The sequence below is a fragment of the Nyctereutes procyonoides genome, unplaced genomic scaffold (assembly GCF_905146905.1).
Source record: "Nyctereutes procyonoides isolate TBG_1078 unplaced genomic scaffold, NYPRO_anot_genome, whole genome shotgun sequence".
Lineage (NCBI taxonomy): Eukaryota > Metazoa > Chordata > Mammalia > Carnivora > Canidae > Nyctereutes > Nyctereutes procyonoides.
Window position 1 is genome coordinate 13,202,835 of NW_026575025.1, and position 14,545 is coordinate 13,217,379.

Here is a 14,545-nt window from a genome sequence, read left to right on the forward strand (position 1 = left end):
CTGCACTTGGCTGCAGCGCTCGCCCCGGAGGTGCTGGCGTAGCGACAGACCGAAGAAGGCAGGCGGCGGGGCGGGCCCGACTCGGGGCAGGCTGGATGAGCGCGGGTCTCGGCAGGACCGGGGGAGGCCGGGCCCCGCCCCCAGCGCGGCTGTGGCCCGGTGCGCACGCGCAGCGGGCCGCGCTCCCTGGCGGCACCGCCCACCACCGGGGACGTCGGCGGCGCGCGACGTAGTTCGCAGGATAAATGCGGTGGCGCCGGCGGTAGGAGCGCTTCGGCCCGGGCGCTTGGGTGTTCGGACGTTTGGCGGAGTCGCGGCCCGTGCCTGAGCCGGCCTCGCTTCTCGCTGTGCCATGGCGGACGAGGGGAAGTCCTACAACGGTCAGTGCTGGTCGTCAGGGCGGGGAGCGAGGCGATCCGGGGCCCGGTGGGCGGCTCCGGTCTAGGCCGCAGCCCCGCGGCGGGAGGCGGCGGGAGGCCGCGGGAGGCCGCGGGAGGGGCGGCGGCGCGGGCCGGGGGCGAGGCCGCCTGCGGGTCGGGCCGCACTCGAGGCGGGGGCGCCGGACGTGTTGACGCGGGAATCGTAGCGTTGCGAGGAGCTTCGGCCTGGAGCTGGCGGCCTGGCGGGCGGTGGCGAGATTCCTTTGAACTTTGTGGGTGGTTGATGCCTGTCAGTTCGATTTGGCGCCCGGACTCTTCCTTTGATATGAGTCAGTGCCCTGTTCATCGGCTCCCTGTGTCCTATTTTCCACCGCGTCCAGTCTCTTGTCCCGCGTCCCCTGCGGCCTTGGCTTTGGCTTTAATATTTTAGACTTCCACACCAATTTGCTGTGCTAGCCCGAACACTACGCAAGGTTTTAGTGCGGAGGAGTGGTGAGGAGGAGCACATGACAGCCGAGGGTTGAGTCCTGAGTCGTCTTCACCAAGCTTGAGGGAATTCCACTTCCAGGCCTCATTTTCCATCTCTGTAGGAGGTGGTGACAGTACTTACTTCCTAAGTTTGCCCTTCTGTTTAATGAGATCATTCGTATCAAGTGCCTGGGGCATAGTGCCTGGCACTGGAGAAACTTCTCAGTGAATGTTTGCTGTGCCTTCTATTCAGTTGTGGTGTTTTGGGGTTTTTTGCCCCCCCCCCAAGTCATTTCTTAAGGTTCATTGTTTGCAGAACACTAGGCATGAGGCGTTTTGGGAGTCAGGGACCTTTTTGTAAGATGCTATTCTTACACCCCAGGATTCAGAGGGTCATGTTCCAGGGGAGCAGTCCAGGACCCTTGGCTAAGCTCCCTAGTTGCCACTAGAACCTGAATCTTAGGAGTTGTCTCCTAAGTTAAAAAGCATTTTTCGCCAAGGAAATAAACAGCTCATTCCCAAAAGTTCAGAGTGGCAGTTTGAGAACAAGAATTTTAAAGAAGCTCTTAATTTTATTTGTAACTGACACTTGTACTCTGCGCAAGGGAAGCTTTGTTTACTGAGAGCTGATGTAATCGTCCTGATTGGTTGATTTAGGAGATGTTGAGAGAGGTCACCATCCAAGTTTTGAGAAGGCTTAAATAGATTTGGGAAACTAAGCAAGCAGATTTCAGGTGACTTCTCAGGGGTCTAGTTCCACACTGGGTCCATATTCTACTCACACTTCCACATTGTGCTTCTCCTGGTCTGTAAGTTCCAGTTCCTGAGTCCTTTTTCTAAAGCCCTGCCCTGTCTTCCAGTGCTGTTTCGCTCCTGCTGCCATGCCACAGAGAGGGTTCTCCTCTGAACAGGCAAGAGGTTTGCATGGAGGTGGGCTCTGTAGTTGGTGTGTATCTCATTTGATAGCACAGGCTGCTTGCTACTGTGATTCCCACAGCAGGGTAGCTGGACTGACAGCATATTTTCTAATGGATGTCCTTTTTAACCCCAGAGCATGATGACCGTGTTAGTTTCCCTCAAAGAAGAAAGAAAGGCCGGGGTCCTTTCCGGTGGAAGTATGGCGAGGGGAACCGTAGGTCTGGAAGAGGAGGTTCTGGCATTCGGTCTTCCCGCCTGGAGGAAGATGACAGAGATGTGGCAATGAGTGATGCCCAGGATGTTCCCCGAATACGACAGTAAGCGACCAATTGATCTGGTTTGAGAGCTCAAACCAGATTTATTTATATAGCTTTCTGCTGCCCACACCATTTCCCTTCTCACCTGGAAAAGTGAGGGATGTCAGGGCCAGTTTAATGGTTGAATAGTTTTAGCTATAATCCTGCCAACAGTGTGGGAAGCCTTTGAGAAGACATTCCTAGTGTTTGCGGACATTTTATTCTCTGCTTCCCCACAGCAACCCCTATCCTCCCCGACCCAACCGTCGAGGTGACAGTTGGCATGATCGAGATCGCATTCATGTTACTGTGCGGAGAGACAGAATTCTTCCAGAGAGAGGAGGGGCTGGCACCAGCCAGGATGGGACCTCGAAGAACTGGTTTAAGATTACAGTGAGTGTCTGGGGGTGCCTGGGTGGCTCAGTCAGTTTAGTGTCTGTCCTACACTTGATTTCATCTCAGGTCATGATCTCAAGGTCATGAGATCAAGCCCCACGTCACCTCTGTGCTGAGCATGGAGCCAGCTTGAGATTCCTATTCTTTCTCTCTTCCTCCCTCCTCCTCTCCCTCTCCCCTCCCCCCTCCCCTTAAAAGGGATTACAGTGAGTGTCTGGGGAAGTAGATGGTGCAAGGGAGATAGGGGGCTGGGCTCAGAGTGTAGGTCTTTACTTTTCACACAACAAAATCAATCTTCACTGTTTTCTCCACAGTCAGGTGTTCAGCCTTTCTCCTAGAACACCTAAGAGCAGGTTCAGAAAAGGAGTTAGAGGGGGATAAGCAGAATGAGGGGGATGGGGACACCATCTAAAGGGAAATGTGGGGGGCAGCCTGGGTGGCTCAGTGGTTTAGCGCCTCCTTCAGCCCAGGGTGTTATCCTGGAGACCCAGGATCGAGTCCCACGTCGGCTTCCCTGCATGGAGCCTGCTTCTCCCTCTGCCTGTGTCTCTAATAAATAAGTAAAATATTATAAATAGATAGATAGATAGATAGACAGACAGACAGATAGATAGAAAGAAATGTGCTAACTGGTTGGGAGGTGGAGTAACACATCCAAATGTCTCTATCTGGCTCAAGCCCAGTATGGGGCTTGGGGTCTCTTAAGTTCTCTGAGGGGTGGGCCAGGTCTAAATCATATCTTAGAACTTTTAGAACCAAATAGTTTGGGGAACTATTTGGGTGGCTCAGTCGGTTAAGCATCTGCCTTCATCTCAGGTCATGATCCAAGGGTCTTAGGATCAAACCCCAGCAGGGAGCCTGCTTCTCTCTCTCACTCTGCCTGCCATTCCCCCTGATTGAGCGCGCGCGCGCTCTCTCTCTCTCTCTGTCAAATAAATAAATAAATAAATAAATAAAATAAATAAATAAAATCTTAGATTTAAAAAAGGAACCACATAGTTCTATTTTCTTGAAAAATACTAAGTTTAAATGGGCAGAAAGGAAGGTAAGGAATCTGTGTCTGACTTGAGTAAAAAAAAAAAACTTTTAACTGGCCCTTCCTTTAGGAAATGTCATGGATGGGAACCCTGGGTGGCGCAGCGGTTTAGTGCCTGCTTTTGGCCCAGGGCGCGATCCTGGAGACCTGGGATCGAATCCCACATCGGGCTTCCGGTGCATGGAGCCTGCTTCTCCCTCTGCCTGTGTCTCTGCCTCTCTCTCTATCTCTCTCTCTGCATCTCTATGAATAAATAAATAATAAAAAATCTAAAAAAAAAAAAGGAAATGTCATGGAAGTTGGCAGAAGGTGTGAAAGGAGCACTAGGTTGAGTCTGTTGGTCAGCCTTTATTACATGATATTCCTTCTCTCTCATCTAGATTCCTTATGGGAGAAAATATGACAAGGCATGGCTCCTGAGTGTGATTCAGAGCAAGTGCAGTGTCCCTTTCACCCCCATTGAGGTGAGATAAGGCCCAGGTGGCTGGCTGGGCACCAAGGAAGGTGAGGGGCCAGCTGGACCAGGGGCCCCGGGCTCCCAGTCTCATGCTCTTGTTTCTTCCTCTTTGTGCAGTTTCACTATGAAAACACACGGGCCCAGTTTTTTGTGGAGGATGCCAGTACCGCCTCTGCATTGAAAGCTGTCAACTATAAGATTTTGGATCAGGAAAACCGAAGGGTGTGTAAAGGGCCTGGCTTGGCTGGGGTTGGGTCATGGTCCTGTGGCTTAGGCTTTCCTGGAATTCACCTTGCTCTCTGTGTCTTCCCTGCAGATATCTATCATCATCAACTCCTCTGTCCCACCCCATTCTGTACAGAACGAACTGAAGCCAGAACAAGTAGAGCAACTAAAGGTGAGGCAGGCTCACGTCATGTGTCTCCTCTCTAGTTCCACCACTTCTCACATCCACAACCCCTCTGCACAACCCGAGCGACCACTGACCCCTTTTCCTTCCCCTGTAGCTGATCATGAGCAAACGATACGATGGTTCCCAACAAGCACTTGACCTCAAGGGTCTCCGTTCAGACCCAGGTATGACTAGCAGCAGTCATTCTCAGAGAGGTGGAGGCAGAGGGGGTCTGTCGGGCGGGGAAAGTTTGAGAATGGTTTGGTATGAACTCTGACGTGGGAAAGTCCTCTCAGACTTCCTTTCCTTCCTTTATGCTACCTGAAGATTTGGTGGCCCAGAACATCGATGTTGTCCTGAATCGCAGGAGCTGTATGGCGGCTACCCTGCGAATCATTGAGGAGAATATCCCTGAGGTGAGGCTTTTGTCCTGCTCTGAGATGGGAGGAGGCAGAGTGGGACAGGTAGAATGGGGCTAGGAGGCAGATGTGTCTCTGAATCCTTTGTTGGCAGTGCTTCCTCTAATCTTTTCTCTGCCTGTAGCTCTTGTCCTTGAACTTGAGCAACAATAGGCTCTACAGGCTGGATGACATGTCCAGCCTTGTGCAGAAAGCACCCAACCTGAAGATCCTCAACCTCTCCGGAAATGAGGTGAGACCTGAGGGTCTGGTTATGTTGTGTGGGGGGGTGAGTGTAGAGGGTGCAGAGGGCTCGCCTGCTGACAGCAGAAGGCACGGTGTGGGGATCTCACTCGGCTCCCCTCATTGGGGTCTCCTGCCCACTCTCTCTGCCCTCTTCTCTGCAGTTGAAATCTGAGAGGGAGCTGGACAAGGTAAAAGGGCTGAAGCTGGAAGAGCTGTGGCTCGACGGAAACCCGCTGTGTGACACCTTCCGAGATCAGTCCACCTACATCAGGTCAGTTGTAGCCTCTGTCTCCCCTCCTGGGGACCTTCACCCCCCGGGAGGCTGAGCTAATGTACCCTGACCAGTGCCCGTCTACAGGAGATGTGCAGCCCTGAGCTGGAACCACCTGTCCTTTGGGAGGATCACATGCTCCTCCCTTCGTCTGTCTGTGTGTCCCAGTTTGGCCCCGAGGTCTCCTTACCTTCCTTCTCACCTGACTACCTGTTTGCTGTTCTGTGGTCTTTCCTCTTCCCAAACACAGCCTTTTCTAGAGTCTCCCTACTCTCCTGTTCCAGGAAAGGCATCTCCTGCTTTGTGGCATGACCATGGGGTATCTGTCATCTGCCCCATACGTGGAGCTGCCTTATGCAAGAGCCTGCTGTCCCAGGGCTGAGAAAGCCCTTCTGCCCTGGGACTTCCTGTTGATGGGCCTTTCCTTCTTTGTTCTGCGCTAGCCCCTCTTGCCGTTTGGCCAAGAGGGACTCTCTTCTCACGGTCCACGTGCCCAAGGCCACCGTTGCCTGGGCTTTCTCCCTCGTGCTGAGGTTGAGGCCTCCTCGGAGCTGGTGCCATGCATTCTGTCTCTCTTGCCTGGAGCTGTGTGAGCTGGGCCCTCCCTGGAGAAGAAACCTGGGTTCCCCAAGCTGTGTGAGCAGAGCTGGGGCCCCGCCAGCAGGCGAGGGAAGCCCAAGGCAGGTGCTGGGCGTGGAGGCCACGGGGGCATAGACTGCGGAGGAGACAGAGCACTGACCCTCTTGGGGGCGCTGCCCCGCCCTCACTCGCACACCTCACGTCACCCTGCTTGGCCCCGGAGGATGGCTGGTTAGCCAGAGACGGGTAAGATTCCTCAGGGAAGGAACAACCTAAGACAGGCACAGTCGCAGAGGGGCCATCAGGAGAGAACTTGGGGGCCAACAGAGGTGGGGCACAGACCCTCACCCCCCCAACTCTGCAGGGGCCTGAACCCTCACCCCTCCTGAGGGAGGTCTCCTGCCCCCATGGCTGCTTCACATCCCACGCCCAGCTCAGATTGGGACCCAGGTAGCAGACAGAGACCTGGCCAACAGCAACTGCCCTCCGGCCGCAGCGAGAATTTGTTTCCCGTCTGTACCTTGGACCAGGGAAAGAAGGGGCAGCTGAAGGAAAAGGCTGTGTCGGGTGTCCTCTTCCCTTTTTTCTTCCTTGTTTTTCCTAAGGCCTCCTTGCCTTCTAGTTCTTTGGCCTTTGCTTTCTTTCTTTTTACTCTCTCCCCTCCTCTGTGTCCCCATCTCTCCCTGGCCTTGGCCCCATCCTCCCTTCTCTCTTTCTCTTCTTCTTCTTCTCCATCTTCTTCCTTCACCTCTTCCTGACCCCTACCTTGCTCATCTCCCTGCCCCAACATCCTGTGCCATCCCTGTGGTGTGTTCTGGTCTTGGCTATGGCCAGGCTGGGCAGAACTGATGGATACCTGTTGAGGCAGCGGAGCCCCTGGGCTCCCACCCCATTCCCTCCTCCCGGGGCTGCACAGGTGAGTAGGTGGAAGGTAAGGGGGGCAGGGAGGGGAAGGAGGTCCTGGCTTAAAGCCTGGGCTGGGAGTGCTGCTCTTGTGGCGCTCGGGTCAGGCAGCAAGAAGAGAGTCTGCCTTCAAGGCGGTTGTTTCTGGGTGCCCCGGGTGAAGTGGGGAGTGGGGCCTCTTTCCCCAGAGCTCAGAGGCTGGGGAGGAGTGAGAGGACAAGCAGGACAGGGTGGGTAATCCCTTGGGTGTTGGAGTATTTGCTCCTAGAGCAGCTCAGGAGGCACGGTGGCTCTGAAGCATCACTCACTTCTGTCCCGTTTTTGACAGCGCCATTCGAGAACGATTTCCCAAATTATTACGCCTGGTAAGTCCATAACTTTTTCAGTTCTTTTTAATGACCATAGGCTCTCCCTCCCAAAAGGTCTTTGCTCACGTGGGTTTGTATGACCGTTAACTTGGAGACCTGGAGCCCTTTGAGAATCTGGCAAAAGCTATAATCCTTAGAAAAAGACCAGTAGACAAGAATCGCATCTCTTAGGATCCGTGAGCCTTTTCCATGTCTCCTAGACACTTTGATCTCTGACTCCTCATTCCTGGTTCGCCCGTCTCATTACTCATCCAGCCTTTTCTCTCTGGTTATGCTGTCAATTTCCACCTTCCCCAGGATGGCCATGAGTTACCCCCGCCAATTGCCTTTGATGTCGAAGCCCCCACGATGTTACCGCCCTGCAAGGTAAGAAGGGGGGATAGAGTTTGAACTTGTGTTGTGTCAGGTAAATAACAGTGACATGGTCCTGATAACCTGTGTGATTCCAGGGAAGCTATTTTGGGACAGAGACCCTGAAGAACCTGGTCCTGCACTTCCTGCAGCAGTGAGTATTGCAGGGCCCCTAAGGCTGGGAGAGGAGGGCTAGCTAGCCTCAGCACAGCTGACTCTCGGGAGCAGTCAAGTTCCCCTCCAGACCACGGGGCTCAGGCTTTCCCTTTTGTTTTCTCCATAGGTACTATGCAGTTTACGACTCTGGAGACCGGCAGCGGCTACTAGATGCCTACCACGATGGGGCCTGCTGCTCCCTCAGCATTCCCTTCACCCCCCAGAACCCTGCCCGGTGAGTATCCCTGCCCAGAGCCTGCCCAGGACCAGCATCTCTCAGCAGCTGCAGGCAAGCGCCTGCCAGCACTCGTACTGCTCTGAGCCCTGCCTTTCTCCGCTTATTCCTCTAGAAGCAATCTGGCCGAGTATTTCAAGGATAGCAGGAATGTGAAGAAGCTCAAAGACCCGAGTAAGTGTGTGATGTGAAGGGGGCAGGGCAGCATGGGAAGGGGGGCAGGTGGGATTTGGTCACAGGGTCCAGGAGACTGGTAGCTGCTAATCTTGAATTCTCCTCTCCCACAGCCCTGCGGTTCCGGCTGCTGAAGCACACACGTCTCAACGTGGTGGCCTTCCTCAATGAGTTGCCCAAAACTCAGCATGACGTCAATTCCTTCGTGGTAGACATAAGCGCCCAGACTGTAAGCACCTGTTTCTGTTGCTACAGAAGCCTGAACTGGGTGAAGGGACAGGTACAAGGCATGGGGACCTCAGGCTCGGGCTGGAGCCTGTGTGCTGACCAGCGCCTCTTCTCTTTCAGAGTACGTTGCTGTGTTTTTCTGTCAACGGGGTCTTCAAAGAAGGTGAGAATCTTTGGAGTTTGGGGTGTGCAGAGTGGGCCCTCCCGCAGCTAGTTTTTTTCTCAGCACTCTCCATTCCCTTCCTTTTCCTTCCTTGAGCTCCTCCTGTTCTGCCCCAGGCCATCTCCATGAGGCCTACCATCTCCACCTGTCTTTTCTGTCTGGGAAATGGGACAAGTCTGAGGATGAGGACACAGACTTTGGGGTCAGGCAGTAGTGAGTTTCTATTCCAGCCTTGGTCCCATGTGGGCAACTTATGTTATCTCTCAGCCTCAAATTCTTTTTTTTTTTTTTTTTTTGAGCCTCAAATTCTTGATTTGTAAAAGGGGGTTAGTGATAGCCATGTCATAGAGTGCTGTGGGGAGTCAGTGAAGTGCCTGACACAGGAGCTGGCTCACTAATACTCCTGGTGGGCTAACTGTGGTGGTGGTTGTCCTCCCTGGCCTGACACTCCTCTTCCCCTCTGCTCCCCTGGATGCTCATAATCATCAGTCTAGTCTACTTCAGTTTAGTTGTATCAAGTAAGACCATGATTGGAGAAGCTTTTTGTAAACATGGTGTAGCTGATTCTAAGAAGTCTTTGCCGTTGTTGACATTGCAGTGGATGGAAAGTCTCGGGATTCTTTACGAGCCTTCACCCGGACATTTGTCGCTGTTCCTGCCAGCAATTCAGGGTAAGTGTTTGGCTTTCCACATGGGTTCCCAGTCCCAATCCATGGCCAGCAAATGGGAGTTGGTGGGGGAGGTGTAGGGGGAGCCAGTCCTCAGGATGTTTTCAGAATTTCAGAAAGCTGAGGGGGAATCAAGAGGAGGCTGTCACAGTGGTGGTGAGCTTGGCTCTGGAGCCAGATTGTCTTGATTTTTCATCCTGGCAAGTTTCCTCATCTAGAAACTAGTATAAGCTACCTACTAACAACTTCCTTGGTCAGTTGTGAAGATAAATGGGGAGAAGAACTGTCCTGAATTGGAGGAAATATGTAATTCTAATGTTTGGCAGCTAACCCTATACTCAGGTTCTATGGGAAGGGGCATAAATGATAAAAGGTAATGACCAAGAATGGGGAGGAGGACTTTGGGGATATTGAAAAAATCTGTCAAGTGTGAGAACAGGAATAATTTTGGGAAGATGAGGTTGGCTGGCTGTCCAGCTGTTTAAAGTGCTTTTTGTCCCAAAGACTGTGCATCGTAAATGACGAGCTATTTGTGCGGAATGCCAGCGCTGATGAGATCCAGAGAGCCTTCGCCATGCCTGCACCTACACCTTCCTCCAGTCCAGTGCCCACCCTGTCCCCAGAGCAGCAGGAAATGCTGCAGGCATTCTCTACCCAGTCTGGCATGAACCTTGAATGGTCCCAGAAGTAAGTGCTGGGCATGTGTAAGAATAGGGGTAAATGCGGGATCCCTGGGTGGCGCAGCGGTTTGGCGCCTGCCTTTGGCCCAGGGCACGATCCTGGAGACCCGGGATCGAATCCCACGTCGGGCTCCCGGTGCATGGAGCCTGCTTCTCCCTCTGCCTGTGTCTCTGCGCCTCTCTCTCTCTCTCTCTCTGGGACTATCATAAATGAATTAAAAAAAAAAAAAAAAAAAAAAAGAATAGGGGTAAATGGAGGTAGGGGTGGGAATGAGTAAGGAGTGCTCCTTGGGGGATCCCTGGGTGGCTCAGTGGTGATCCTGGAGTTCCGGGATAGAGTCTGTCCCGCATTGGGCTCCCTGCATGGAGCCTGCTACTACTCCCTCTGCCTGTGTCTCTCTGCCTCTCTCTCTCTCTCTCTCTCTCTGTGACTATCATAAATAAACAAAAATTTAAAAAAAAAAAGATTAAAAAAATTACCTTAGTAATCTTGATCCATTATTTAATACTTCTTTGTATCCAATAGACCAGTGATAGACATTTGGATTTTTACTAATTTTTCATTTGTAACACATAGTGCAAGAGTGTATACAATTGTTGGCACACATGGTGGGGGTTAATAGGGTGGATTTTGAAGTGGTCAGGGTGAGTGCATTATTCTGGTTCTGATGGGGGGTTCCTGCTCTTCCCCCACTCCAGGTGCCTTCAAGACAACAACTGGGACTACACCAGATCTGCCCAGGCCTTTACTCATCTCAAGGTAAGTTTGGGGACTTCAGCAAAAAGGCGAGGGATCTCTGGGCCTTAAGAGGTCAAGCCAGGGGAGGGAATGGGAGAGAGGGCCTGGATCTGACCTTCTCTTTTTCTCTAAGGCCAAGGGCGAGATCCCAGAAGTGGCGTTTATGAAGTAATCTGTAGTCCTGCCCCAGAAGAAGCTCCCTGTAAAATAGCCCTTGGATAGTGATGTCTCCTTGTCATGGCTGTCGTCTCCTCTCTGGCCCCGAGGCCACCCCGTGACTGTGACTCAAGAGGAAGGGCTGCTGGATCCCTCTCCTCACCTGCCTTCTGGAAGACTTCTGGAAGCCTTCCAGAAGATTGAGCCTCACTGGTGCCAGGAAGCCAAAGCTTACTTTGTAGAACTGACACTAAACTCCCCGAAGGACTTAGGTGCTCTGTGTACTTAACCCCCAAACCTGCCCTACTTTTTAAGATAAAAGAGTGATATTGTATTTTGTGTCATGCTTGCTACATTGTTTTTGCCTCGCTCTTGCCTAGTACGCGCGCGGGTCTGGGGTGAAGGGCCGCCACCCTGTTCCCGCCAGGGACTAACCCGGACCAATTGCCCGGAAGCTCAGGGGCGGGGCTTTCCAACCGGAAGTCCTACCCCGGAAGCGGCGCCGTAGCCGAATGGGCCATGGGGGCACCTGGGGGCTTGTGTTCCGTGCGGCTACTAGTCGCCCTGCGGTCCCTGCCGGCGCGCCAGCTCCTGCACGACGTGGCCCCGCCGCGGGACGTGCTGCTCTTTGAGCACGAACGGGGCAGCTTCTTCGCCGTCCTCGGCCTGTTCTGCGCGGGCCAGGGCGTCTTCTGGGCCTCTCTGGCCGTGGCAGCCTTGGCCCGACCGCCGGCCCGGGCGCTGCCTCCAGACGCCGAGATCCCAGACTGCGGCCGCTTGGACCTACGCTCCACACTCTGGCGCTACGGTCTGGCTGTCGGTTGCGGCGCCATTGGTAAGGTGCGGGCTGGCTTCCCGCCACGGGGACGTGGGGCGGCAGGGCACGACCCACCCTGCTCCGGCACGGACGGGGCGGGACTCCCGACCTTCAGGCTAGGAGGAGCTGTGCCCCTCATTCTGCGAGCTCTGGACCTGTCTCCTTGCCTTTAAAACGAGGGTGGACATGAAGGTTGTTGGGGGGGGGGGGATGAACACAAGAGTCACGTAGAAGAGTTCGGTAAATGTTACTATCATCACAATTTTTTAATTCGGAGGGCACTGGAAAGGTTGTTACTTACCTCTCCAGTGAAAACCCCTCACCCCAAGCTTTGCTTTTCCTGCAGGTACCCTGGTACTTGGTGCTGGTCTTCTCTTCTCCCTCCGTTCTGTGCGTTCAGTGATGCTCCGGGCTGGAGGGAAGCAGGTGACCCTCACCACTCATGCCCCCTTTGGCTTGGGTGCTCATTTCACCGTCCCTTTAAATCAGGTATCCTGCATGGCCCACCGCGGTGAAGTCCCTGCTATGTTGCCTCTAAAGATCAAAGGCCGGCGCTTCTACTTCCTCTTGGACAAAGCTGGACATTTCCCCAACACAAAACTCTTTGACAATACTGTAGGTGCCTACCGCAGCTTGTGAAGAAACCACCTCCGGTCACTCATCCCTCCCAGAGGGGAATAAAAACTGAACCTTAGGGATGGGGTGACAACCAAGGTCACAAGGGGGCCCAAGGTTCATTAGCAAATAAAAGGGTGGCCATCCCAAGGGCAGCTGATGGTACCTCTTACTTCTGTTCCTTGTCTGTTGAGCTTTCACCATATCCTCCCATCCACCTGCCTACAGTGCTTTAACATCAAGAACTCAGTACCAAGTTGAAGGGAAAAAGTAATATAATATTTTGGTACAAAAACAACTGTAGGAAGAGAGGTGGAGGGGGCCTAGTATCATGTTTCCCTCGTGGAGGGCAAAGGGGCTCCCAGTATAAACAGGGCCACAAGGGGGCAACAGAACTGTAGGCACTTGGGCACCGAGTCTTAGGCTGCAGGCAGCATCCTTTGGTTACTCTTCAGGAATGGGAAAGGCGAGACCCAACGAGAGCATCTGTCTCAGAGCTCCATTCAGGGTCCCCCTGCTCCAGGGGCCGGTATGGGGTGGCTTCAGACTTCCACTGCACCACCTGAAGCACCAAGACCACACACCACAAAACCAGATTCACCCAAGAAGAGGTCTGTGGGAAACAGGAACAGGAGTGTGAGGAGTTTGGCCATCTTACCCACTTCCACCCACATACCGCTATTCTCTATTCACTGTCAGGTCAAAAGCCTTTCAGTCCCTTGGAGCCTCTTGCTTCAGGGCACCCCCACAACTACAGATGCCTCCAGGAACCTGCAGACCCCTGGGTCTCCACCCGGTCTTTCATATCCCAGGACCTCACTTCAGCATTGTGTAGGTTGGAGTAAAACTGCAGGGCGGTTCCAGGGGGTGTCCATGGAACTTTCTGGGCTTCGGAGCAGCTGTGAGGTCAAAGAGACAGTGGTGAGAAAGAGGGTTATAGGCTCTCCTCTGCAGAAGGAAGGCCATCAGCCCCATCCAGGGTTCCCTCCCTCTCCCATTACCTAATTGTAACGTTGAGGGAGACGACGGATTTGCAGAGAGAACGGGTGCCAAACCGAAGGATACAGGCAGACACTAAGACCAAGAAGATGGCTATACACGAGATGACCAATGCAATGCGGAGCCCTATGGGGCCTCTAGGAGGAGGGAGAGAACCAGCCTTGTAGTTGAGATGGGACTACTCCCAACTCAGCCCCCGGCCGAGGGTAGGGCAGTCACCTGTGGGAGTCCTCGATGCAGCTGCTGTAGACCCAGAAGAGTAGAAGCAGGAGACAGTAGAGGGCCAGGAGGCCAGAGACCCCAGCCACAAAGTAGCAAACGGACGGGGCCGAAGGTTGGGATAAGGCCAGGAAGGAGCCATTCAGGGTGGCCACACCATACAGGGGACAGCAGCCACTGAAGGAGCCCTGTGAAGAGAAGCTGCTGATCCCTACCTACATTTCAGGTGAAAAGCCTTGGCGCAGGCTCAGGACAGGTGTGAGGGATAACCTAGGAGAGGGCCACCCTAGGAAGTTCTATATGCACTGTCCACAGACTGATGGCGAGGGCCTGCTGGGGAAGTCAAACCTGCAGTGGCCAGAAGGATCAGGAAATAGGCGGTGGTTATAAAAGACAGTGAGCTTCGGAGATGCCTCACAAGTTCTGGTCTTCCCTCTTCAGAAATCCTAGAGTAAAACCAGAACTTGTGTAACCTTCGGCTCTCTCCGACGTCTTCTAATCCGTAAAATCAAAAATTCCTAACAGTGCCTACTTTATGGTACATGAGCCTGTGTTTGTGAACAGGACTGCCGGGCTGGGGAAACCCTCTGCTGTACGCGGGCGTTTTCTACATGGCTCTTTTGTCCTTCACACACACTGGGCTGTAATCGTGCGGTAGCCTGGTCGTCGCCGCCACACCGAGCTTTATTTCCTGGCAGGGCTCGGCACAACAGTGTCTGATTTAAAGGATGAAGGCAGGGCCAGGGCCGACTTCTGTTGCAGAACCGGGTAAGTTAAGCAGCCGGGGCAGACAGGCCGGGCTACGTCTGGTGCCGTTAAGTCACTCCTGAGGACTCGTCCCTTTGGCGAGGGTACGGCTGTGAAGCAGCACACCGGCGGGCGGAGCCACAGAGCGCCGTGGGCGCCGAAGCATCCCGGCCGCAGGCCGGCGAGCCCTGGGCCTCACCTGGCCCACCCGCTCCAGGAGCAGCCCGGCGGGCCCGGCCCCGCCGGAAGACCGTGCCTGCCTCCCCCACACCCCTCGCCGCCTGCCCGCCCCCAAGGCCGGCCCCGCCCCGCCCCGCACCTGGGTCCGGGTCAGCGTCGCGGCCGCCACGGCCCCGCACAGAAAGGCGGCCGTGAGGAGCAAGAGCTCGAAGCGCTGCGGCCAGAGCAGCGCCATGGCGCCCCCGCCAGCAGGAAGCACGGCCGCGAGAGCCAACCGCCCAAGCCCCGCCTCATCCGGCACGACCCACGAG

The 14,545-nt window shown here is 54.2% G+C and overlaps 3 protein-coding genes across 5 annotated transcripts; 2 read left to right on the forward strand and 1 right to left on the reverse strand.

Annotated features, from left to right (window-relative positions):
- The first annotated feature begins 188 nt into the window (after positions 1 to 188).
- Positions 189 to 10,991, forward strand: NXF1 (nuclear RNA export factor 1). Its single transcript, XM_055309504.1, has 21 exons — positions 189 to 380; positions 1,900 to 2,083; positions 2,302 to 2,455; positions 3,875 to 3,958; positions 4,069 to 4,173; positions 4,268 to 4,348; positions 4,458 to 4,527; positions 4,670 to 4,758; positions 4,886 to 4,993; positions 5,148 to 5,257; positions 7,068 to 7,104; positions 7,405 to 7,473; positions 7,557 to 7,612; positions 7,742 to 7,849; positions 7,965 to 8,023; positions 8,137 to 8,252; positions 8,372 to 8,414; positions 9,013 to 9,085; positions 9,587 to 9,769; positions 10,462 to 10,522; positions 10,635 to 10,991. Exons 1-21 carry the CDS (start codon positions 353 to 355, stop codon positions 10,671 to 10,673), a joined length of 1,857 nt encoding a protein of 618 aa, XP_055165479.1. The 5' UTR covers positions 189 to 352; the 3' UTR covers positions 10,674 to 10,991.
- A 95-nt stretch (positions 10,992 to 11,086) lies between these two features.
- TMEM223 (transmembrane protein 223) lies at positions 11,087 to 12,244 on the forward strand. Of its 2 annotated transcripts, none has more exons than XM_055309565.1 (2): positions 11,087 to 11,492; positions 11,821 to 12,244. In XM_055309565.1, exons 1-2 carry the CDS (start codon positions 11,177 to 11,179, stop codon positions 12,111 to 12,113), a joined length of 609 nt encoding a protein of 202 aa, XP_055165540.1. In that variant the 5' UTR covers positions 11,087 to 11,176; the 3' UTR covers positions 12,114 to 12,244. The 2 variants fall into 2 exon arrangements, with proteins under 2 accessions (XP_055165540.1, XP_055165546.1); XM_055309571.1 differs by having other exon boundaries at positions 11,134 to 11,497; positions 11,821 to 11,941.
- Positions 11,716 to 14,530, reverse strand: TMEM179B (transmembrane protein 179B). 2 transcript variants are annotated; one of them, XR_008662440.1, is made up of 5 exons: positions 14,374 to 14,530; positions 13,308 to 13,495; positions 13,091 to 13,225; positions 12,766 to 12,988; positions 11,716 to 11,886 (listed from the first exon to the last, which is right to left on the reverse strand). XR_008662440.1 is itself a non-coding variant. In XM_055309551.1 (5 exons), exons 1-5 carry the CDS (start codon positions 14,467 to 14,469, stop codon positions 12,541 to 12,543), a joined length of 660 nt encoding a protein of 219 aa, XP_055165526.1. In that variant the 5' UTR covers positions 14,470 to 14,530; the 3' UTR covers positions 12,347 to 12,540. The 2 variants fall into 2 exon arrangements, 1 of the variants encoding a protein (XP_055165526.1); XM_055309551.1 differs by lacking the exon at positions 11,716 to 11,886 and adding an exon at positions 12,347 to 12,702 and having other exon boundaries at positions 12,910 to 12,988.
- Positions 14,531 to 14,545: the final 15 nt, after the last annotated feature.